We start from the raw sequence: 26645 nt of genomic DNA on the forward strand, positions 1-26645 counted from the left end.
TCCAGGACAACAGTCAAATATGAAACTATGGTTAATAGTCTAGCAAGTGCTCTAAAACCAGGGCGGACGCACACCTCAGTGGGACTAGCAGGGACTTTCCCATTGCATAAAAGTTGCACTAACAGAGATGCTGAGAAAGAACGAGGAAGAGGAGAAAAGGTCTCCAGGAAGCCCTGTGAGTGAAAGGGATGAAGACTTGTCAGAAGGACAGGTTCAAAACTGCCCTTGGTGGAGCAGGCACATCCTTATTGAAGTGTGCATCGAATTCCTCATTGCACAACACCCTATGTTGGCACGCAAGTCCACGTGAAGCAGTTCGATGTTGACCTTGTCTTCACTGAGGCAGGAGGATATAAATTGTCCTCCAAACAGCCAGATTTGGAATTGTCACTCACGCCCAGGCCATAGCTCACATCTCTTAGACTTCACTTTTATATGTACTCTTAGCTGTAGTCCACGTTTAAAGTTCACCTTTTAAAATACACATGCGCATTCTGCTTCCAGCTCCATGGGAAACATTTGATAGGACCCAACAATCGAAGATGCAACTCCTAGTTGTACAATGAAGTAGCTGAAAGACAAACAAACAAACAAACAAACAAACAAACAAAACTCACTAGGATGAGTTCTTCTGCAGGCACAGCAGGATCTTGCTGACAGAATAATGCACCCCGGCCAGCCGCTCTGCACAACTGAGGCTCCCTGGCATTCCCTTCTCTACCATAAAGGCAGAAGTCGAGAATGACAGGGAGAGTCTATTTCATTGCTCGGTCTGGTAAAATAAAGATCAGGTTGAATTAAATAAGTATCAGGCTTCCTGATTATTTTCCTGTCTTCTGTCTCAGGTCCCTTTTAGGCACAGTAGAAAGATCCCTGGGGATGATGCTTCAGTACACAGGAAGAAAGAGCGCTACACCGCACACAGTGATGGAGGCCTTTGGTTCTTCGTGTCCTTCTGCCTAAGAAGAAAGCATCCTGCCCTGCATGTTGATTTGAAAGTTAAGGGACAAAGAAGGAAGGAAAGACAGACAGAAAGACAGAAAGGAAGGAAGGAGGGAAGGAAGGAAGGAAGGAAGGAAGGAAGAAAGAAAGAAAGAAAGAAAGAAAGAAAGAAAGACAACTCCCCCCCTCCCCCCAAACCAACCAGATTTCAGGAATCACTACATTCCTGTGAACAGTCAGAGTATTCAAAGTTCAGGTTGATACAGAACCTTCTCCTAGTCTCCAGTTCCCAGGTTATCATGGACTATGTTAGGTTCTTCGTTGAGTGAGAAATAAACAGCTTTATGTGAGACAAAACTCTGAACTAGAACTGCCCCTCCCAGCGGTCAGCTGGGGCTGATACTGTCCAGGCATCGCCCAAGGGAAAGGTTGTGGCAAGGTCGCTCAGAAAACGCGGGAGGAGTCTGGCGGTGATTGATGCTGGGACGGGACCGAATGAATAAAAGTACTTGTCTGGGGACAGCAAAGACCCCGAGCGAGCTGCTGAGGATCCGCTGTCTGGCATTCTCTCAGCCTTTTGTGAGAGTCAGAGCTGCATTCAGTTGAGAGAGGCCTGCTTAGGAGCAGCTGGACTCCTGCTGCGAGCCGCAAGCCCCCTAAGGCAATTGACGTCCTGGGATGAAGGTTCCCTGCTAGTGGCGCTGCTCCTGGTGCTTCCAATTCCTGTGAGGTAACTAACTATTCTGGTTTAGCTTTGCATTTACATCTGTGGCTGAAACTTGCTCTGGGGCTTCCGTTTTGCTTAGTAGTTTGGGCTTGTCTTTTAAACTAGTAAAACTTACACACAACAGCGATTTAAACCGAGATTGGGTTGTAAAGCGAATGCTTGAAGTCACTTGGAAAGCACAGAAGTTGGTGATTGACGTAAGCCCTTGGCCGCTAGGTGCCTTCATTCCGGATCCCCAAGCTTAGCTAAAATTGGGATTGCTTCTTCCCGGCAAACACGAGGGTTCTTTCCCTGGGACACCCACCCTCCCCAGTCTGGAACACCCCTGCCCGAATGCTCCACCCCTCTGCGACTGGCCTACCGCAGGGCTGGGGATTAAAACAAGGCGAGCTGGGCCAGGAAGGAGGCTGAACGCTGACCAGCGGGGGGCGTGCGCCCAAGTTCCCCATTGGCGCGCAAACTTAACTTACTGTTACGGTGCGGGTAGAGGCAACCCGGCTAGTGTGAGTGTTTTCAGAGGCGTGGCTGGGGTAGCTGACTAAAGTGCCCTGTCTGTCTTCATTCCCTTGTCGGTCTCCAGACTGAAAACAGAGGAGCGGCTACTGGACTCTCACAGGAGGAGCAAGCTGTAACATGCAATCGCCCGCAAGCCCGCGCGGACGCGCCTTGGTGGCGCTGCTGCTGGCCTGTGGCTTGTTGGGGGTATGGGGAGAGAAAAGGGCATTCCCACCTGCCCAAGCCACACCGTCTCTCCTCGGGACTAAAGAGGTAATGACGCCACCCACTAAGACCTCCTGGACTAGAGGTTCCAACTCCAGTCTGATGCGTTCCTCAGCACCTGCGGAGGTGACCAAGGGAGGGAGGGTGGCTGGAGCCCCGCCAAGATCCTTCCCTCCTCCGTGCCAACGAAGTATTGAGATCAGCAAGACTTTTAAATACATCAACACGATTGTGTCCTGCCTCGTGTTCGTGCTAGGCATCATCGGGAACTCCACACTGCTGAGGATCATCTACAAGAACAAGTGCATGAGAAATGGTCCCAATATCTTGATCGCCAGTCTGGCTCTGGGAGACTTACTCCACATTATCATCGACATTCCCATTAACACCTACAAGGTAATGTGCCCGATAATGACCTGATGGTCTGGAAACCAGGGGTGGGGGTGGTACGTGGAGTGGTAACGTGGCAATCTTTAAAGTATTGGGGGGCGGGGCGTCACTTCCTCAAGGAGACTGCTCCTCTCCCAGTAGTGCTGATTGAAGGAGATTTTCTTCTGGGTTCCGACAAGTGTCACTTTCTAAGCAGTGGCATTGTTACTATTGGAGATCTGTCAGGAAAGAAGAATTCAGATTCCCCAACCCAGGGTCACTGAATCAGAAGCTCTGGAGAAGATGACAGCAGTGATACATTTTAAAAGTTCTTTTTCTCTAACTATACCATTTAACAGTTGGGAATCACAAGCCCGGAAGTCAGTCTTTCTGGGCACAATCTCTTAAAAGTATGGTCCCCATCATCATAAATACCGTCTGGGAGTTTTTTAGGAATGCAAATCTGCCCCAAACAGATTTTGCATCTTAGGTGTGTATATGATTCACGATCAAGGTGACTTTAGAAAGCATGGTTTTCAGGACCCAGAAAGCCTTTCAGTAAGATTTTAGAAAACAATTGGTAAGTAAAATGTTATTCCTTGATGCGAGGGGCCTTTGATACTCTTCATGGAATTAATGTCCTGGTCCCAGTGTCAGGTTAGATATGTTACTTCCTTTATCCATTGTAGTTACCCACAAGTTGGTATTTATTGCCATTTTACACATGATCTATAGGATGTTCAAGGGCCTTCCATGGAGAGCGAGCTCCAGTACGTCAGATTCCCAGATGTAAGCTTTCATATTTCATATTTCATATTTCATGGTCATGCACAAGACATGGACAAGACAGTGGAGAACTCTGTAACAAAGTCTGTAAAATTGTCAGTATTTAACATTATGGTGATTTGCACAGCCATCAGAAGAAATAGGCTCAGAGAACAAGGCGAGACGTGAACATCCACACTATTGACTCTAGGTGGTTTGGGAAGTCAGTATCACATCCTGGCACCTGTGGGTTTCATTCTCTTCTATTTCCCAATGAAGCTTCTAGTGCCCACCTATGGGGAGTTTGTGATGTTCATAAAAATAAACCGAATAGATGGACCAGAAATGTTTAAAGTTATGCAACTATGTGGCACTGCTCTCCGCTGTCACCAATAGAAAGTCACACATAAACACAATGCAGATGTAAAACGATGAGAGTGTACTTGGTGTACTTATCAAAGACCAACTCAAACTTCTGTGCAAGGAGCTGAGCAAGTTAGGATGGTGAAAGTCGGAGGGAGAATGCTCTACAACCATAATGACCTGAGTGGTTACCATATGACAGCCCTTAAGATTTCCCTTCATTGGTTCCTGGGAATCCTGACCCCACTAACCACGTTTTAAGGGAATTCCAGACATTTCTGAGATTTAGAGATGGGACATAGATTAGGATCCAGACCCTGGAGAGACGCACTGCCAGAAATACAAAGGAGAAGTGCCTGGGACAGCCACTGCCTTTGATGGCCTCTGAAAATTTGCCTGGAGACACATAGGCTGAGAAGTTCTTTATGTGTGGTCACAACTCTGGTAGGATCAGAGGTGACCCACTTTTATAGACCTTTCTCTCCGTGGTGGCCGCCTGAAGCATTCCAGTTCAGCTCTTCTAAACTGAACTGGGAAGCTTTACAGTAGAAATTTTAAAATAGCTGAATCAAGATTCCTTTCCAAAGAGAAGATTATAATCAACCTTTGCTAGGTATGCACAGAAAGTCCGTGAAATTCTGTTTGGGGCAGGCTTCATTGACCTACACATTAACCAACTTAGAAACGCCTTACATCAGCCAGCCATTGGACTGTTGAGTGAAAGGTGGGGTTTAGAACCTTTTTCCCCCTGTGTTCCCACTAGACCAGATATAAATTTACTCTTCCAGGACTATAATACTTTCTGCTTGATAAAACAACTCTTTTGATAAATGGGAGAATATCTGACTGAGCAGTGAAGGTTTTCTTTCAAGTTCCTCTATTATTTCCTTGGGAACTTACATCCTTTACCCCAAAGCTATTCGATGTACTAAAGCTTACTTCTAGAAAAAAACTGATGCGTCACTAAACTTAGTCATCTAAATCTGTCTAAATGAAGCCCAAGTCATCAACTTAGGTCCCACAGTTATAGTGAGTGTCAACATGAAAGCCTACAAATCCTACAGTGTTGCCTTGAGTTTGGTTTGAAGCTGTAACAGTGGCCTCTGTTTATGAGGCATTATGAACTCATTTTATTTCATTACATTACTCAGATAACGTTACACAGAACGTATAGCTCTCCACCCTGATTTAAGTCATTGAGGAAGTGAAGAAGTTGTTTGCCCAGTATCACAGCATTGGGAAGTGGTCCCTCTTGACTTGAACCCAGCTATCTGCTCCTAGCACCCGTAACCTTCTCTATCACTACATCAAGAATGCTAAGGCACAGCATCTCCTTCTCCAGCCTGAGCATCATCAGGACCTCAGCTTGAGAGCATGGGTGGAATAGTGACCCATGGTCACGCTGAGTAAAGACACAGGGCAAACCTTTTCAGAACTCATCTGAAATGTCAGATTTGCAGCCTGGAAGTCCTCTTCGGATAGTCTAGATCATACAGTACAGTGGCTGCTATTGTAGAGACTATTTACCATAACACCTAAGACAAGTTAAAAGTCGTTTTATTCCCCTAAATAACTATAGCTGTATGTAACTTTCACAAATACATTTTTAGAGTTTTAGAGCATTGGACATATGTAAGTGTAGAAGAATAATTTTAGTGAGTTATGAATGCTTTTGTAAATGTCTTCTAAAGTGATAGCTTTGAATTGCTAAGCAAGTACGTCTCAAACTTTTTGACAGCCTGTTAAACCCCTCTGGAATCAGAGTCCATCAGCACTCCTACTACGATGCCCTAGAAGCTCAGAAGTATCTTTTTGAATCTACTACATTCATCTGAAGGTCAATTATATAGAATTCAGTAATGCTGCCAAATCACAGAATGTCATAGCTGGTATCAGTTCTTAAAGTTGCTCTAAAATATGGGTGGAGTTTTGCATAGTCTTATCTGCAAGGAGCTGACTACCTTACGAAATCTGCCCACCCTGCCTTGCGCAGCCCCACCCCTCCCCACCCTGCCCTTCGTTTCTTTTCAGGATCTGGGTCTCTAGAAACTTTTAGTTGGAGCCATTCTGTGGTGTCCTCCATCAAGAGGACCCTGTATTGAAGGTCAGGGGAGAGTCTCAGGACACCAAGCAAGTTGCAGATACTAAACACTTCAAACACTCATGTTAATTATGTGTGAAACAATAAGTCCTTTGAACCCTTCACATTGTGCTGCATGGCTATGCTTACGTTGAAGAACATAAAACAGCTGAAAACGGGGAAAATCTAATCATCCACAGTGTGTATTTTAAAAATGACACACAGATACAATACCAAATGTTATACGAATTTGTAGATAAGTAAGTAGACATATTACATCTGGCTCTGGTCTTAGTGCATAGTAAGTAAACAAGAAAGCTATCAGAATGTTTGCATTTCTATGTTAAAAATAAGAAGGGAAGTTGGTGTTTGGAGTGTCCTTCCTTTTCAGCTTTTGTCATTACAAACACAAGTACAAACATCATAACACATACATACAAGTTTGCACACATGTGTATGTCTAACTACTTCTAAAGGATAAATCTCTAAAACCCTTAGTTGCTAAGTCAAACAGTGTATGTACTTGGCAGTTTATATAAATAATGTCACATTATATTATTATTATACTCTTGGCTCTAATCACTACCTTCACTATATCTCCAAGTACTTAACGTGTCTTAACATCTGTGATATGTTTTTGAGTCACCATGTCCAAGATGATGTGATGTGTATGTCCACTGAACTAAAAGATACTATTGAAATCCCCCACTATAAGACTTAATCTCTCCTTTTCACAAGGTATGTATTATATACTTCCTACTTATAAAATGATGGAGGGATCTACTGTGTTGCAAAGAAAAACCCAGTATCTGACTACTGAGCTGTGGTAGCCCAGACCTCAAAGATACGTAGAGCAGTTGAGAGCACATCTGGATACTAAGGTGCTTTAGTATTACTGGTTGTCTGGATCATTACTTTGACTTGGTTCAGCTTAATAGTGGTATTATTTAAAGACTGAAGACTGGCTGGGGATAAATTTTAAGTTCTTGAGAAAATAATGAGCTTTTGAATTAATCGTTTTACTTGAAAATACAATTCTCGTCTGTGCTATACTGAGTATGCTGAATAACTGAGTATGCATAGTTCTCAAATAATAGCTTCTTTTTTGTGTAACCAAGTTGAACTTTATAAGACCGGGTTGCAAACTGGAAGGTAGATTGGATTTCTACATTAACTATTGTGATCTAAATGTAGTCCATGTGTGCTCTGGTCAAGAGCTGAAACTTTACCGAGGGAAACACTGGGGTGCTGTTATGTAGTCTTGCTATTACGACTTTGTATGCCACCATAGAGAACTATGGGTGCATGGTCCTGACAGGCAACATTCCTGGTCTTTAACATTTAACCAGGTAAGTTGGAACACACTTAGCATTAAAATGCTGGCATGTCAAAATGTAGGAGTGCCCCACTGAGCTCAAAAATTACTTTTGAAAGAGATGACCTTGGCAGGTAGGCAGGCATTTTCTGTTTGTGACATCATCAATTATCATTACGGACAAGCTTACTTTTCTCACTACCCCACATAGAATCTTTGTGGCTCTTGACAGCTTTGAGTAAAAATAACTAATTAGAAAAGTAAATATTGAGGGACCAGCATCAGAGTTACCTCTTGAGGTGACAGTTTTCCTCTCAGTGAAGCTTAAGTGTATATATATACATACACATTAGAGAATGAGGGAGAGAGAGACAATATACAAGAATACAAGAGAAGTCAGCGTTACTGGCAGGGGAGTATCATCTTCCAAATTTAGCAACAATGCTATTACCAGTCAAGTAACTGAGATATGTCAGTTATATCTTAGCCACAATTAAAGACATTGTAATGGCAGAAACATTTTGTGCCAAAAAATGAAATCAAGGTTATCTTTGATAACGTTAAAAAGAAGAAGAAGGAGGAGGAGGAGGAGGAGGAGGAGGAGGAGGAGGAGGAGGAGGAGGAGAAGAAGGAGAAGGAGGAGAAGAAGAAGAAGAAGAAGAAGAAGAAGAAGAAGAAGAAGAAGAAGAAGAAGAAGAAGGAGAAGAAGAAGGAGAAGAAGAAGAAGAAGGAGAAGAAGAAGGAGAAGGAGACGAAGGAGGAGGAGAAGAAGGAGAAGAAGAAGGAGAAGGAGACGAAGGAGGAGGAGAAGAAGGAGAAGAAGAAGAAGAAGAAGAAGAAGAAGAAGAAGAAGAAGAAGAAGAAGAAGAAGAAGAAGAGGAAGAAGAGAAATGCAAAAAACAAAGTTCCAAAAAAAAAAAGTACATGAAAATTATTCTCTTTGAAAAGGAGCAGGTGGGAAGGCTTGTCTCTGGGTGACTTGGGTGACTTGGAATCTATTAACAAACAGCTTGCCGTCCATTCAACATAGCGGCTGCAGCAGCCAGTGACAGATGAATGGCTGTACACACGTGATGTCCTGCATAGGACACCAGATCAGGTGCCATGTCCCTTTACAGTTTTACAGATGTCTAAGGAGAACAACTGGGAAAGCCTGACCCTCCTCTTTGAGGGTGTTGGCCAAATCAAATAACAGATCAATGGCAGATTCAAGTAACCCAGAAACTCAGTGTCCCCACTGTTTTGCATGTTAGATGCAGATTCCTGTGACAAAATGCTTAGCAAACTCTGGGCTCTGCACAGTAAAAAATAGTATGTTTGCCTTTCATCTGACACTTGGACACTCCATGAACTGAAGCCCCGAAAACTGTTAAGTGAAGTTTCTTGGGATGCTGAACGGGTTATCTCTCAAGGGCTTCGCATTTTTTTCTTTCCTTGTTCACATAAGAGTGAGTTGTTCAAAATTGAAAATATTTCTGTAGTTGTATAAAATGATGGCATGGCAAGCTCCTGTGTTAGGGCCCGGAGACCCTGTTCTTCATTTCACAAGGAAAACCATATAAGGTTATCTTTGTGTGGTTAATACGCTGTAGTTGATTATTTTTAGAGAAACATGTCAAATGCTAATAAATGATTAACTGATTTAGAGTGTGTTGACAGAGAAAGGCCGAGCTGAAATAAGATTTTAGCTGTAATTTATGAAGTGGGACAGTCCCCTCGGGAACTTTGCAAAGTCTTTGAGATATTAGTCATGTTTAGAGTAGAGATACATGCCACTATGGTGTCTGAGTACACCTTGGCCAAAACATGGCTGATACCAGCCTTCTGTGTCCTCATGGTTTATGGTAAGCAGTCATTCTGTCATTCATTCCCTGTAGACTCTTCGATGAACATGCAGGAGAACAAAAATTAATTTAATTATTAATTAATTGATTAGTTAATTAAATTTCTAAAAATCATCAGAAGATGATGGAGGGTGTGGGAAGGTGAATGAAAAGTAGGGATGTGGGGAGCTGGAGAGATGGCTCAGAGGTTAAGAGCACTGACTGCTCTTCCAGAGGTCCTGAGTTCAATTCCCAGCAACCACATGGTGGCTCATAACCATCTGTAATGAAATCTAGTGCCCTCTTTTGGTCTTTGGGCATACATGTAGGAGACTTCTGTATACATGTATAATGAATAAGTAAATCTTAAAAGAAAAATAAAATAAAAAGGAAAACCAGCCAAAGGGAAAAATAAAAAGAAAAGCAGGGATGGAGATGAGGACAGTGACCATCATTGTTGAGTCAAAAGTTTATCAGTCAACTTGACTGAAGCAGTTTCCAAGAAACCCTCCCTTTTGGGGCTCCTGTTCCCTTTCCTGCTTCGATTTCACTGTGGATTCCACAAAGAATACAAACTAACTTCAGAATGTCTACACTGTCCCATGAGAGAGTACACAGATAATACAGGGCCCAGCTCTGGCATGACATGACTTAATGCTTGCTTGAGTTCGTTCTACCTGTGCTTTATTCTGAGTCCTGTGGCTACGAGGACTCCTGTTCTTAGTCTCTTTAGGCACTTCTTAGGAGATCCAGCTTAGATAGATGAACTTAGCAGTTTTGTTATTTCTCTTAGCTGGATTTCTTAAGGATGTATAATGTGTCAAGAAATCTTTTAAGCACAATTGTGGATATGTTTTTAATTTCAGATTATAGGACAGTAACAGTATTTTTCCTTTTGTTGTGCTAGAGGTCAAACTCAGTGCCTTACATACGCTGAGCAATTCATTTATTTCTTGCCTATTATACACTTAGAAATACTTCATTTTGGTAATAATAGTAGAATATATGTAATGTAAGCTTGCTTGAATTTCTTTTTTATTGTATAGAATATTGCTTTAATAGGACTAAAGAAATATCCATTACTCCTAATAAGTAGGCATGTTTGACTGCAAAGAACATAGGATGTCATTCTAGAGAGTCAGAGCATTAGAAGATATTTATCAGTATGATTTATTTTTAAATTAATTTTTATTGGATATTTTATTTACATTTCAGATGTGATCCCCTTTCCCCATTCCCCCACCCACCCAGAAACTCCCTATCCTATACTGCCTCCTCCTGCTTCTATGAGGATGTGTCTCCACCCACCCACCCACTCCCACCTCCCCGCACTCGAATTCCCCAACACTGGGGCTTCCAGCCTTCACAGGACCAGGGACTTCCTCTCCCATCTATGCCAGACAAGCTTTAATTTCTCCCGAGACATTTTCAGTAGTTTCAGATCTCTGATTTTCCTAGACATTTGTCACAAGCTCTTTCTTTAATTTGTCACCACAAAGTTAGAGTTCAATCCAGTCAGAGAAATCTTCCACGGCCGTGTGAACAGATGAAACAGGTTCCCAGGTCCTCTGCTTCGCAAAACTCCGAGTGTCGCTGTGTATGCTGGGATCTACTTTGGGATCTACTTAAGTGCCATCCTGAGCCACTGGTTGATATCATTTGCGGTCACATATTTCTAACTCACATATAGCCTAATGTTGAAGAGACTGTTGCTCTTTGATCGATAATAAAAACTTGCAATTTATGTTTGTCCCTGAGGACATAGGCACAGTATTTTTAGTAAAGAATACTATGGATATAACCAGAGGTCTCACATAATTTCTCTCAATGTATAAATAAAAGCAGTTCAGACACAGAGTTCCTGAGTGAGACTATCCTATCTTATTAAAATGGTAGTTTTAAACTCCCTCACCAAAGTAAAACTTATCTGCTATAGGAAATTGAGATTGTCTTAAAAAAAAAAAAAAAAAACTATTTCCTTTCCTAACATTTGGAAACATAACAACCCATTATTTCCTTCTTTGGGTGTTCACACAGTAAAAGCTCTTCTCTGATGCCAGCCATGTCCCCAGTCCATGGGGTGGAGCAGCCCATCATTCTCTTAGTGACCATCTCTTCCCACCTGTGTGTACCATAGTCTAAGGTCCATCCAGGAACACAGGCTCTTGTTGCACAGTGAGAAGCAGCAGGGTCTGTTTTATATCAGTCATTTCCTTGACAGGTCTGTGTCGGGAGGACAACTGTGGGAGAGGAATTACCTTTCACCTCTTCTTGTCAGCTGGGAAAGTTAGAACTCAACAAGAGATCAGCTCACCACTGAGCCTTCATCCCAGCGGTCCTGGCTTTATGTCAAGAGAATCAGATCATCTGGGCTAGAAGATACAAAAGGCAAATCTGCTGTCCTCTCTGTTCTCTAAAGAATACATTTAGAGTATAAGACTTGATAGCATTATGGAAAGGTTTGACACCAATTTCGGACTTATGGTCAAATGCAGTCACTTGTTGAATCATTTTTATCCAGCTAGCATTTAATGAATGGCCGCTGTGTGCCAGGCAGAGTTCTGGGCCCTCTAACTGGGGTAAAACAGTCTATGGAGATTTTTCACTCAAAGCTCAGTGGATACTCCTAATTTTAAAAAATGTAAAAAGAAATGGTATGTGTGGTTAATGGGGCGAGTGAGCATTCCTTCTGCATCGTGATCAGCTTTGGCATTTCCTGATGTTATGGGCTGGAGTCTTGTTGGTAAAAGCTGGGTATTAGCAGGGGCTTTCTCCATTTAATTACTCAAGAATGTAATTTTTAATTAAAAAGAGCAATGAAAAAATGTAAAGCTTGTTGGAGGATTTTGTGCTTACCTAAAAACCTTAAAGAAAGAGCATTTGTTCTCTGAGATGCCACTTATACCTTCAGAAATGTTTTTACAGTTATGCAAAACAAAAATAATTTTATAATGTGAAATTAAAACAACTTACCTAGGTTCCCATGCCCTTTTCTTTTTAAACTGATAAAAGATTATAAATTAGAAGACATCAAAGTAGCCGTTCTTGAGTAGAATTTTTATAATTGGCCTGGTGGTGTCCTTTTCCAATTTACTGTTTATTTGTTTGCTTTTATCACTCAGAGGAAGTGTGCTGTGGAATCAGTATAAGCAAGCCTTAGGGGAAACAAGCCAGAACAAACATAGTGTGCCATTTTGTCAAATAAACAGCACCGTGCAGTGCATGTAGGACCCATCACTGACAAAATCTCTTGAGTTACATGAGACAATATGAAGAAGAAGGCAGTGTCAGTTACAGGAATTATTGCCCACTGGCCCACCATGACGACATTAGATAATACATATCCAAACTTAACTTTTAAAAGCATCTGTAAGTGTAATTTCTATAGAGAGGACACATTGACCTTTTGCTACCTTTTTCCTCTGTGCTGGGGATTGAGCCCAGGACCTCATGCCAAGCTAGAAATCCATTCCACCCAGCTGAAGGAGAGCTTCAAACCAAGACTGATTTCTATTCATCTTCAGCATCACCTCATATCCTTAAATTATGTAACTAACAAGGCAAAGCCCAAAGATAGAAACTGACTTTCCCAAAGATGCTCACTAGAGACCATGTGGATGACAGTACTGAGGATCAGTAGTGGGCACGGACTCTCCCAGAGGAAAGCAGACTTTGTTGTGTCTCTGAAACCTTCCAACTTTACCCTTTTAATTAGATAGCTTAAGGTTGATGTCTAAATAGTAAAGATAGATCATGCCATTGAAAAGTCAGTTTGGGCTTTGTGAGGAAGAGCACTGGACACCATCTCTTACTACAGAATGATGGGAGCAGCATCCTGCGCCCTTCCCCATCTCTGACTTCGCAGAACAGCAGCTGCCTGTTTGGAATTGAAAGCGTGAGATCCTGAAGGCCAGTAAAGATTAATGCTCTCTGCTTTGCAGCCCTTTTCTCTTCAAAAGTGTAGATTGGAGAGAAGTAATCGCTCAGTTATGATTAGGCTCCTTCTATCTCTCTGTTGAATTTGAACAGCATTGTTACAGTTTGAAGTTTATGTTTGTCCGTCCTCTGTGATAACACGGGTCAGAGGTTGGGCTGCAGGCCTCTCAGTGGTATGAAGAGCCAGTCCAATGCTTGGGCTGAGCCAAAAATAATATCAACCTCAAAACAGAGCCTAGATGCATGAAAGACAGAGATCGTTTTCATTGGTCGCATGCTTTTGCTTTGGTGACCTAAACAGTCATATATCTTGATTCTTGTTATGGCTGCACCTACTTGCAAGGTGGAAGCATTAACACACTTGGAAACAGTTTGAGAAAGAGTGAAACTTTTTAAAACACCCAAATGTTTGAATATTAAATGAATAAAGTAGTTTGAGATTTAAGTAAAGTTTCTTCAAAAAAGGGTCATTAGAATTAAAAAAATGAGTGGATAGAAAAGTAATAGAGAGTAGTTGATATCGATGAAGAAGATAGATGATAGATGGATAGATAGATAGATAGATAGATAATAGATGATGTAGACAAATTGATGAGAGATAGATAGATGATAGATATATTGAGAGATAGATAGAAGATAGACAATAAATAGATAAACAAACAGACAGACATGTGATAGATAGATAGACAGATGATAAACAGACAGATAGATAGACAGGTGATAGACCGATAGATAATAGACACATAGATGATAGATAGATAGATAGATAGATAGATAGATAGATAGATAATGATGATGAAGAAGATAGATAGATAGATAGATGATAGATTTGTTTATAGATTATTGATGATGATGGTGATAATGATGATGATGATGATGATAAATGGATAGATAGATAGATAGATAGATAGATAGATAGATAGATAGATAGATAGGCAGATCAATTGATAGATATAGATGGGAGAAGGTAGATATAGAAGGATAGAGAAATGACAGGTAGACGATACATATGAAGCTGAGAAGTCCCGCTATCTGCCATCTACAAGCTGGAGCATAGTACTATGTCTGCCTGAGCCCAACAGCCTGTCAGCTGGGAAGTCACTGCTTTAATTCCTAGTTTAAGCGCCACAGAAAATGAGAGAAGTCCAGGTTCAAGCAAGCAGCCTGGGAAGAAAAAAAGATGAAGTCTTCCTTCTTGTACTTTTAAAAATGTACTCAGACTCGTAATACATTGGAGGATTCCTACCCACATTTCAGACAGCAACCTACCAAACCCAGAGATCTAAGTGTTAATTTGGGGGCTGGGATACCCCTCAGTGGTAGATGCTTATCTCATGGGATCCAGGCACTGGGTTTAATCCTTAATACCAAACATACCATTTCACTCAAAAAGTGGGTTGTGTTTGGGAGTGCCGCAATGTCTGTCAGTCGAAGAGGTATTTAAAGTTAGCCATCGCATAGGACACAGTCTCCTGTTGCAGATAGATGTTCTGCTTGTCTTGCACACAGCCATGGGATTCAAAATGGTTTTGTTTACCCCTAAGCTCTTCCTGTAAGCAGCTTTTGAAAACAGTTTGGCAGACATCATCTTGGTTGCAAGCACAGACTCTAGAGATATGCAGTTGGGTGCAGATGTGCATCTGTTACAGAAGTGAGTAAAGCAGACACAGTTAAAATAAAAAGGAATAAATCATCTTACTGGTCCACAGCTTAGTAATGCTATTTTTTGGGTTTTTGTTTGTTTGTTTGTTTGTTTGTTTGTTTCGGTCTTGGGCAGAGATTCAGATGCAGCTCAGCTGGAAGATTCCAGTGCAGGGTCTCTCACTAGGGTCCACTAAAAAGACTGGAAGCCCTGCACTTCTTGAAACCCTGGAACCCTTGACCAAGGCTGAAGCATTTGTGGCTCGTATATTACTCTTCGGTTTCAGAGAGCCTCAGATCTTTGCCATGTTGGCCTCCTAGAGAAATGTCTGAATGTTCTTGTAATACAGCAGATGGCCTTCAGATCAAGTGATCCCAGAGAGTGTGACAAGGTTGTCATGTCTTTTATCAAGTCTTCAGAAGCACGCATGCATGGTTATTTTTGCCTCATTTTATTCATTTAAAAAAGTTTATTAAGTCTAACTTCAAACAAAGGAAGGAAAATTAAGCTTGATTTTTTTTTTTTGCAAGGGCGATGTGCTGTAAGTCGTGTGGGGATGTATAAAATAGTCATGGCAAGTTGATAAGTGGTAAGTGCCTCAGCTTTCCCTTCTGTAACATGGGTACAGTGGTAATAGTGCTCCTCAGGATTGCTTTGCAGTATCAATAATACAATAACTGTGACATGTATCATAAGGCACCCGGCACCTTGCAGATAACATGCAAACTAGCTTCGTTTCATTTTCTTGAACCATCTGTGGCCAATGAGAATGATTAGATAGAATATTGTCTGAATTATTTATAGGAGATGGGGTATACCAGAGTCCTTCTGGCCATCTGAGACCTTTTTCTTCAAGAGCAAGTAGCAGCTCTCTTAGTTCATAGCTGAGTCAGAACTGAGGTGCCCAGAGTTTCTCAGCTACATAGCTTCACTACTCTCAAGATAAGTTCCACAAATAACCCAACTCTTCACATCTTATGGAAAAACTCATCAGCAAGTCCTAATACCTTATTTTGCTTTCAGTGTGTGTGTATGTAAAACATATATGCATATTCATATGTATATCAGATCATGAGAACAGTTGAGCAGTTTTAGAGAGATAGCCCAGTCCTTAGTTTATTGAAACTAATGAAAGGAAAGAGGCCTGATATCCCAGTAAACAAGTTCTCGCTGTTCTCTAGACATGTCCTCAGTCCTACAGTTCCATCAAAACCTCTACCCACAGGTATCCAGCTGGAATGCACAGAATGTCCCGATAGGTTATTTTAATTGAGCTCTGGACTATAGGATTTATATTTATTTAGGATTTACAGATTAGGTCAAATTGGGGAATCTATAACCACTGTGCTTTGAACATTTGATTGATGTTTTATTTGTTGAATTTGCTAGTAAGCAAGATAAGCATCTAGAATTACTGAACTACGTTTTGGAAAAATACTAATTAAATTTGTTCTTTGGCAGTTTCATACATGTGCAAAGACATAAACATATATCATTAAAGGCAGTTAGTGTTTTTTCTATTCAGTTAAACATTATGTCATAGGACTCTGACGAGGTTTGTAGCACTAGATTGAACCCCTCTGTTGAGTGGACCTCAAATCCAATTAGAGAGCGATTGGTTACCACCCTAACAATCATGCACCATTGCACATGTAGACACATCTTGCTTGGCAGTTTGCTGTTGTAGTTCATAGAGTTCACAGTTAGATATGACTAGTTTGTGATTTCTCCCCCAGTAGCCCACATAACACCTTACTGCACTTTGAAAGCTAGTCTGTAGGGAGGCAGGTTCCAGGTCAATTCCTCTATATTTTGCAACCATGGTGATGGGTGTCATCAGATGAAGTGACCTTTAAATGTTTAAAATAAAGGGGACTGTCAACCCCGAATATATCAAATACTGAGTCCTCTATAGGTCAAACAAAAGGAGAGGAGCAGTTACTATTTTTACCAAGGTAGTCTTGGAAGACAGGGCCATGCAATATTGGCTTTGCCTTATATAAAATTTAGCCAAACTCTTATTGAGAAAAGAAAATCTAATCAGCCTTTTGATTATAGAACAAGATTGGGGTATGTCTCTCCCCAGAGTCTTTAGCAGAACTAAAGCTTCTCCACGGAGGAGTTTTTAAAAAAGAAAAAGAAAAGAAAACCCAAGGGCTAAAACTAGAGAGTTGGGTCAGCAGTTCAGAGCACACACTGCTCTTCTGGAGGGAAGACTGGCGATCTATTCCAGTCCCTCATCAATCATCTCACAATCACTTACAACTCCATTTCAAAAGTTTCTAATGCCTTTATCCAGCCTCCACAGGCAAATAATGTACACATCAGGCACACATGGGCATACACATAAAATAACTAAATCTTTTTAAAAGTATGAGCTGGTCATGCGTGGCCTCTTGGGTAGATACCTTCACTTGGTATGTTACTTTGGACAGCACTTTTATTCTCTTATAGCCTCCAGAAAAGTTAGGAACCATTAAAAATTAGCTACAAGTAAAACTCAAGAAGCTAGTATAGTCATGAGCCAAGAGGGATTCTGGGTAACATATCCAACAGTGAGTAAAATACCCTGCTTAGGCCAGGTTTGGCAAGACTTTGATCAAAGGGTTGTCAATGCAAATGACTTCAAGAGTAAGAAAGAAATATCATAGTGATTAGTTCTGAGAGTAGAAAACAAACAAAAACGAATATAGATTGGGCAAATGTCTGTGTTAGTAATGAAGCAGCTGAAATCATATATAGTTTTAGCCCATTGTTGAAGAAATGCTTCTGAAGAGAATTTGTAAGTGTCTACAATCACATTGCTTGTCTTAAGTCGCTCAGTCGGCCTGTGATGGGGTGAACCTGACTCAGGCGCGATACAGTCAAGGTTTAATCACTACATATTTAAAATCCAGGTGAGCAGTGAGTAGACCATCCTAGCTTCTACCCTGTTTCAAAGCGCCAAGGCCATTGTTCCTTTTAGGACCTGAGGTCTTAGTTTCAAACCTTAAACTGATAATGAGACTTCTGTGGGAACACTGGTTGGAAACAAACTCATGAATAAAATTTAGGACTTCATTTAACAGTGTTTTTTTTTTCCATTTAATTTTTTTTTTTACTTACTCACTTTATAGCCCACTCACTGCCCCACTCATTTAAGAGTTTTCAACGAGGCCTAAGTGATTGCTCAGTAGTTAAGAAGTAGTAGTAGCTTGTTTTGTATAATTACCTCCAAAGGGGTAGCATGACATCCCCCAGCATCAAAGTTCTGGTTACATCAGGCACAATTTTTCCATTAGTATCAGATCCTCTATAATAACTCAGCCTTGTACAGTCTTAGCAAATATCTGCATGGATTTCCTAAATCTTCTCATTCTGTAGTAATTTTCATTTACGATTGCAGATAGAATGTGTTGTTTTCCAAGAATGCTTCTGCAAAAGAACACCTGTTGGCTCATCCGTGAGGTCCTGTACCTTTTCCATCCCAAGCTCTCCTCTATTTGTGAGATCCATCTTCTTAGATCCATTCACTTTCTGTCACTTTCTTTTCATTTCAGGAGCACTTGTGCTGATGAAAGTCATATTTATCTTTTATTTTTTTCAAACTCACTGGTCTTAATAGAGAGTGTGAGTTCAGTTCCCAGCACCTGCAATGGCTCACAGCTACCTTTATCTCCATCCTGTTCAAGGAAATCTTGTGCTCTCCAATATAGAGACAAGTATACACATACATGTAAACACACGTGCGCACACATATATACATTAATAATGATGATGATAATAACAATAACAATAATAATTTAGACAATGATTGAGCTCTCCCTCCCTAAAGTCAGGTCTCTCTGTGGTGGGGTGGCTGTAATAATCTCTCATACATTCATTAATATGGTTGAAACTGGACCCTGATCTTGACGCTACTCTTACCTGAAGCAAAGTAGTATAAAATATCTTATTCCACATTGGCGTCTTTTCAAAGATTCTTGACATGGTTCTTTTCAAAGCGTGGTCCATTTTCACTGTCTTTCTGGTAGATCCTGTTCTCTTTGAAGTGTGTCATCCTTGAAGTCTCTCTTGAGGTGAATATTTCCTGAGTGATTTAATCACAAAACCAATCCAGTATCACTTCCACAGAAACCACTAAGCAAACCTTGTTCAATTACAGGATTGTACTGTGGGCACTAGAGATGGGGAGAGGGAAGTGGGGGGATGAGAGAATTAAGGGGAACTTGAACAACTGGGAGTGGTAATGGATGGGAGAGGATCCTGAGTAGAAGGATCTAGACATGGTCAAGGTATAGGATATACACACGTGGAAATAGCAGTGTGGATTACATTGCTTTGTACAATTGATATATAGCAAGGCTGGAAGTTTAATAACAAAGAAAGGTGAAAAGGTGAATGCCTTTGGGCTGATATGGTTCTTACCTCGTTTTTCTACTTTTGTGGCTTCTTCAGTTTGGGACAGTCTTTAATCTCTCCCATGTCTTCTTTTTCACCATGAAGGCATTGATTGTTTTTGAAGAAAGGGTAATGTTCATTCTCTTGGAACTTGTCACAACTCTTTCCATTTTCCCTCTGACATTCTGAGGGAGTAGTACTGTTTTCTGTTGGTCTTCAAATTCTCTGCCTTGTCTCTGCTGTTGTAAGCTTTAAGAGAAACTTCCTCTATTTCTGAGATCCATCTTCGTAGAGTACCACTCACTTTCTGTCACTTCCTTTTTATCTCAGGAGCACTTGTGCTGATGAAAGTCATGTTTATCTTTTATTTTTCTAAAGCCACAGATTAGAATCTCTGTGCCACTGGAATGCACATCTCAAATATTCCAAGGGTTCCTCTCGATAATTTTATTTAATCCTCTACATTTGAAGATGTTTTCATTTTCCTCCTGTTGGAGTCCTATTGATGCGCATTGCAATCTGCCTCTGTTTACACTCACTTGGATTCTGCCCTAGGGAGCTCTGACTGCCTGTGGTCTAGCAGGAGCTCGCGCGTTGTTGGATCTGATATATGGGGTGTATATTCTCTCTTGCCTTCTCAGGAACCACTGGGTTTATTTAGCTACTATAATGTTCATGGAAACCTGAATACCAGCCCAAAAGGAGTGAAAGTTAGGTCAGAGCAATTGCCACCACTGTTTGAGAAACCCGTGGTGACAGAACCACTGGTAAATTTAGAAGTTTCATCTTGGAGCTGTTGCCTGCTGAACCAAAACGGTGCATTTGCACTGAGCAGCTTCATTCTGATAAAGTAACAAGGAGCCATAATATTCTCCTTCCCATTCGCCGTCTAGCTTGCAAAATAATCCTGATTGCTTGGTGATAACCGAAAGTCCTGCTTCTGAGCCATTTTCCAGAACCTGAAGTATACTGAGAACAAACAACGTTACTAAGAAAGACCATTCTTCCTTTTAATAGGCTCCTAAATGAAACCAGTCCAACCGTAGCTGAGAGCTACAATTCAGGACTAAACTGGAGTTGACTGGGACCTGGAGACAGACAAAACACACCACACAAAATAACTGATTCTTGCAGAGGAACAAAAGAGTAAACCCAGTGGTTCCTCATAGTCCCTCAAAGCAAGAGTCCTGCCAAATTGCTGTGCAAGTTCCTGTGTAGGAAACCCAAGAACCCAAATACAAATGGGAAGAAAGAATTCCGAGGCCCCAAGTGCTGAGGTAGCTCACACAACTGGCTCAGATCGAAAGCACACTGATGTTCAGAAGTTTCACTGCTCACAAGAGTTTTGTGCCCATTTCCCCCCATAGAAGAAAATCTTGAGAAATCTCCAGGACAAACAGGATTCCTGAAGTTTCAGGTATCCCTCTGGTGTCTGACTTGGTGTGAAAGTTCCAACCATCCCACCTTGGGTCACAGAACTCCTGGCTGGCTCACTGTATTTTTATGCAAAATCCAAATAATAGTCAGGTGACTAATACGCAGTACAAACTGAAAACAAAGAAATAGAAGCTCAGAGAAAGTTCACAGGGAAAGTAACAACTAGGAAGGGGGACTTCAGGACCTCAAACGCCCTTCCAGCCATGGATGTAGATGAGCTAAGGGCAGAGATGCCCCTCCAGTCATGGTTGTAGATGATCTAAGAGCGGATCACAGGCATAAAACTGGTAGCCTCACACGTTTTTACAGAGTCAAAGTTTCCAGAATTCTTATCACCAGTGGATACCCGCTGTCCCATTTAGGAATACGCAGTTCTGAAAACCAAAATTGTAAATTACCTGTAACATGCTTAGTTTAAGTTTTCTCAAAATAAAATCCATTAATTTCACCAAGAGGGCTTGGTTATCATGGCAGCACATGGCCCAGCCCACCACCACTTTGTACAGAGGTACAGTCTTTTCCCCACTTAAACACATTCTGAGCAACAAGTTACATTTTTAAAATAATGTTACACCATTTTCCTGTTCTCTTCCTAGCATACTCTGGATGGTATGTCCATTACTTAAACCAACTACAGACTTGTGTTGTCTCTTCAGAGACATCTTACTGAGAAGCTTATTGAGAAGACACCTCACATCCCAAAATATGGCTACTTCTGTTGGACATCATCTCAAGTACTGATGTATTTTATTTATTTATTTTTTTTTGAGACAGGGTTTCTCTGTATAGCCTTGGCTGTCCTGGAACTCACTCTGTAGACCAGGCTGGCCTCGAACTCAGAAATCCACCTGCCTCTGCCTTCCAAATGCTGGGATTAAAGGCGTGCGCCACCACTGCCCAGCCTGGTGTATTTTTAATCTTCCTTGTTATATGTACGCTCTACAGGAACCAGTAGCTTGCCTTGTGCTCAGAATAGTCTTTATGGCAGATATTCAATGCACATTGGTTGAATGAATTAACTAATCATGAGTTAATCTACTAATTCAGAAGCTATAATATAGATAATAGAATCTGGTCAATACAGCATAATATAATAATGTCTTTTAAAACATGGATTAACTGGTATCTTTTGTACATTACATGATTTCTTATAAAAATTCAATTTCTGACTTCTCTGTAAAAATTAGAAATTTTTCATATTTGGGGTTCCTTAACAAATAGCATCTGATGCTTATTAGATAAAGATTACCCCAGACCTTGCCACTCCTTATTACCTTTCTGACACTAGTGACTGGCTTGCACTGGCCCCTCCTTTACGGCTTGTTAATGTGCCCAGCCCTGCAAGCTTCCAAACCCCTATATTAAGTACATATGTGGAAAGTCTCCCAACCTTTGTCCCAAGTATCTGTGTAACTATTCATATCCAATTTAGAAACTAAATTGGTCTCATGCTCATTCTTCCAATCTCGGTCGTAATGAGACACAGACTGTCGTCTGTGCCACCATGTCAGCCACAGAACAATCCATTGAGCTTGACACCCTCACCGGAGTCTCCATTGCCAGTAAAGGGGAAGAAATTTCTAATTGTGTTTCAGAATAGCTCTCACTTTTGTAAGGTTATTTTTTAAAGAGTTTTTCAAACCCCACAGATTATAAATATTTTTCTTTATTTTCAAAATCTCATGAGTATTAGATCCAGATGTTTACCTAAAGTGATTCCTTTACCAACGTGGCTCAACCAGGGTCTAAGAAGGAAAACAGGTACATTTAATAGCGGTCGTTGAAGCCAGATAAAGAGAAATATGTGTATAAATATGGAAAGAGAAGGAACTCTGTCTTTCTGCTGAGGACCTATGTGTTTCAGCAACATGAACATTTGCCAAGCATCTGCTGTGTGTCAGACACCATTGGAAGCAACTGAGGAACCCATACTCTGTCTTACACTTCACAGAGTCGGACAGCAAAAACTAAACAAGCAATAAAGTAACTTTTATATGCATTAAGAGTTGGTAAGAACTATAATAAAAAGGAAGAGGGGAGGAGGGTGGAGATAGGAAGGTCTGGTCAGTGGCTAGAGGACCAATGTGATCTAGGTAGGTCCTGTGGAGAGAGGAGATCCGAGCAAGTCCTGAGGGAGGTGAGAGAGGACATGTCCATCTGTAATGAGAAGACTGGGGGTTAAAAGTAGTGTAAGCCAGATGCCCTGTAGCAGGCATACACCTGGCCCATCCTAGGCGCCATGTGGCTACTCCAGCTGAGTGAGTAAAGCAAACAGACTACTGATAGGAACAAGACCTTGGGCGCTCATGATGCTCTCCACAGAGTGGGGCCAGTCCCGTCTTCTCCACCCAAGACTATTTAACCTTTTGTTTAATAAACTAGCATTTTGAACATGGTCATCACCTGAGCTTTGAAGCGTTATGAAATGGGCAGGTTCTATTCTCTAAACCAGTGGTCCTCCACCTTCCTAATGCTCTGGCCCTTTAAAACAATTCCTCGTAGTGTGGTGACCGGCCCTAACTATAATCTTACTTTCTTTCTTGCTATGTCACAACTCTAACTTTGCTACTGTTATGAATCATAATTTAGACATCCACATTTCCCAACTGTTTTGGGTGATCCCTGTGATGATTCCTTCAACTCCCCATACAGAGGGTCACGACCCACAGGTTGAGAACCACTGTTATAAAGGGACTTTAAGCAACTGGGGCATCGGCCTTTATGAGGAGACCCTGACTGGGCCACCGTCTACACATAATGAATCTCATAAACCGGCTGCTCTTGTGTTGCTTCCAATGTGTTCTATATTGGGCACAGGGGCTTTTCAAAGGGCAGTTCTTCCTTCCTCTGGCTGTTAATCACCAGCACTGAGTGATCAGTTCAGAGGCGGGCTTGTGAAAATCTCTGTAACAGACCTTCACATCTCCTCTATGCAGCTGCTCGCGGAGGACTGGCCATTTGGAGCTGAGATGTGTAAGCTGGTGCCCTTCATACAGAAGGCTTCTGTGGGGATCACCGTGCTGAGTCTATGTGCTCTAAGTATTGACAGGTAAGAGTCCATTCTTAGGCCAAGGTGATCTGAACCCACCACATAACTACTATGTCACTTAGGAGCTAGACTATGCAATTCAATACAACCAAGCTCTACCTGCTTGAGAAATCATTCTGTTTATATCTTCAGATATCGAGCTGTTGCTTCCTGGAGTCGAATTAAAGGAATTGGGGTTCCAAAATGGACAGCAGTAGAAATTGTTTTAATTTGGGTGGTCTCTGTGGTTCTGGCTGTCCCTGAAGCCATAGGTTTTGATATGATTACGTCGGACTACAAAGGAAAGCCCCTAAGGGTCTGCATGCTTAATCCCTTTCAGCAAACAGCCTTCATGCAGGTAAGTTCACTTTGCTTGTTCTTTCTGCACTTTCCTTATAAATATTTAACTATTTCCCCTAGTTCCCCATCTTGGTAAGCTATTGATTTATTACTACCTTTGGCATAAATTAAGAGTTTGGATCCCAAGACTGTGAGGTTAACCATCACTAATGACCCAACCTGCAAGAGTCAGGATAATTACTTCTCCAAGAATACCCTGGGGATCCAGATAAATCAAGTTCCGACAAGAATAGCTGTGACTTTATGACTTTTGTGTCTAAAGTCCCACAGGATTGATTATTATTGTGTAATCTACACAAGATAAGCCAACAGTGTCAGAGAAGCAGATGGTTTAACAGGCGTTTAGATAGAAGTTGCCTAATTTTAGTGGATTTGGAATGGCAGCCTGACCGTTATATCTCTGACGTTAAAAGAAAAGCTGTCTTTCAAAATAATATCAAATTTTGGCCACCTACTAAAGAACTTCTGATCATAAAATAGGGAAAAAATGGGAAAAAGATAGTTACTAAATATAAAACTTATTTTTAATAGGATTTGTTCATACAAAGGGGGTTGGTTTGTCTATCACCAAGGATTATTACTTTACATGTAAAAGAGTACATAAACTTTATTAACTACACATTCAATAATCAGTAAAGGAACAAGGTGGGTCACTAATAGAAAGTTGAGAAGGAGGTTGTTGTTTACTCGAAGGGGAATACCACATTGAGGACATAAAATTCTTTCCAACATAAACATATCTGGATCAATAAGGTTTTTTTGGAAGGTTTAACAGTAGAAACACGCACAGGAAAAGTATGACTCACAGGCACTTTCTTAACTGACCTTTCTTGTATATGCTGCTGACTTAAATGGCCCAGTACACATCTCCTTATACCCATTTTTCACACTAAACACACTTAACAGAAAGGGAAAACATCGCCTAAACATTATAATAGTTTAGATACTTAATACCAATAATACCTAAAATTTGAAATATTTGGTTATTCAGTGTTATCTACACATAGGAATTTTCCTCAGGTGCCTACAGCTTACTATACTATCCCGAAGAAATGAAATACATTCTTTCATTTAATGCAGGCCTTTAATTGTGTGTTCAGTAGATATGGGCCACAAAACTCTAGACAGTACATATGTGGAAGATGTTACAGAATCATTTTTCTTTGATGAATAGTTTATTTTCAGCTGACATCTGATACATATGGGTTTTTTTTAAGCAGACGATATTAATCATAAAATTCTTTCTTCCCCGTAGTTTTACAAGACAGCCAAAGATTGGTGGCTGTTCAGTTTCTACTTCTGCTTGCCACTAGCCATCACTGCAATCTTTTATACCCTGATGACCTGTGAAATGCTCAGAAAGAAGAGCGGCATGCAGATTGCTTTGAATGATCACTTAAAGCAGGTAAGAGAATGGAAGAATCGAGTAGAGCATAGCCATAATTATGGTCAGATGAAAGTCATGGTGATGATGGTGATGATGATGAATATGATGATGATTAAACGCTATTACATATGAAACACTAGAACATATTTTCACTTCCTTCATTGTCTTTCTGTAACAAAAAAAAGCCATGTTACATTACTTATTTAGAGACTATATCTATATTGCCTTTTGTTGTTTTGTTTTAAGACAGAATCTCAATTAGCCCAAGCTAGCCTTGAATTCACCATGTAGCCTAAGATAACCTTGAATTTCAGATCCTTCTTTTGTTTCTGCCTCTCAAATGATAGTAGTAAGGACCTGTACAAACTTGTCCAGTTATACACACAGAGAGACACAGACACACACACACACACACACACACACACACAAATACGCAGTGTATTACAATATATTTTTAGATTTATTGTATGTATACGAATGTTTTGCATGTGTGCGTGTGGACTACATGCCTGGTACTCAAATAGTTCAAAGTCAGAGCATCAGATTCTCTGAAACTGGAGTGATAGATGGTCATCAACCACTACTGGGGAACTAGTAATCAATTCTATTTATTTTACAAAACAAATGCTTTAAGCTGCTGAGCCATCTGTCCATCCCACTCCCCCAAACCCTGACTTTTAGATGAATCCATAGCGATTTTAGTTCTAATTCACACTATCTAATTGAACGCTCATTGCCCCAAGTCTTCATTTTTGTAAATGCTATTAAATATCTATTTGAGGAGACTATGTGCTAGTTTTATAAGGACCTGTGGTTCTGTTTCAGAGACGAGAAGTGGCCAAAACAGTATTCTGCCTGGTCCTCGTGTTTGCCCTCTGCTGGCTTCCCCTTCACCTCAGCAGGATTCTGAAGCTCACTCTGTATGACCAGAGCAATCCTCTCAGGTGTGAACTTCTGAGGTAAGAAAAGAAGATACAGTGGAACACACTTGACATGAAAGGAGGCATGACATCTGACTGGGGGAAGACAGAGAGGGTAGGAGAGGGTGCCAAGGGAGAAAGGTATAATAAAGAACAAGGTGCAATGACATGTATGTGAAAACATGTATGTCATAATATGATGTATGAAACTCAGTCATCTGTGCTAACTTAGATTGAAAAAAAGAGGATAGAAATAACTATGGAATTGTCAGGTGTTTCTCCATTATCAATCCGTCTAACAGGCAAAAAGAATATTATTTTCTTATCCACAGAGGCCAATTAAGACACCCAACTTTTGCTTTACTCCTGCTCTAGATGGGTAAATTAGAGGGACTGGGAAAACCTTGGGAATGTGGGCACAGTTGTCAAAATGATGAGTGACAAGATGAGA

At 40.9% G+C, this 26645-nt stretch overlaps 1 protein-coding gene across 1 annotated transcript in view; it reads left to right on the forward strand.

Moving 5' to 3' along the window:
• The first annotated feature begins 1373 nt into the window (after positions 1-1373).
• The window catches only part of Ednrb (endothelin receptor type B), a 31026-nt gene continuing 5754 nt past the window's right edge, over positions 1374-26645 (forward strand). Inside the window, exons 1-6 of the mRNA XM_034498245.2 lie at positions 1374-1672; positions 2250-2785; positions 23436-23548; positions 23681-23885; positions 25143-25292; positions 26100-26233. Of these exons, the coding sequence (XP_034354136.1) occupies positions 2303-2785; positions 23436-23548; positions 23681-23885; positions 25143-25292; positions 26100-26233 (1085 nt within the window). The 5' untranslated portion in view covers positions 1374-1672; positions 2250-2302. The remainder of the gene's footprint in view (positions 1673-2249; positions 2786-23435; positions 23549-23680; positions 23886-25142; positions 25293-26099; positions 26234-26645) is intronic.

The sequence above is a fragment of the Arvicanthis niloticus genome, chromosome 3 (assembly GCF_011762505.2).
Source record: "Arvicanthis niloticus isolate mArvNil1 chromosome 3, mArvNil1.pat.X, whole genome shotgun sequence".
NCBI classification, from domain to species: Eukaryota; Metazoa; Chordata; class Mammalia; order Rodentia; family Muridae; genus Arvicanthis; species Arvicanthis niloticus.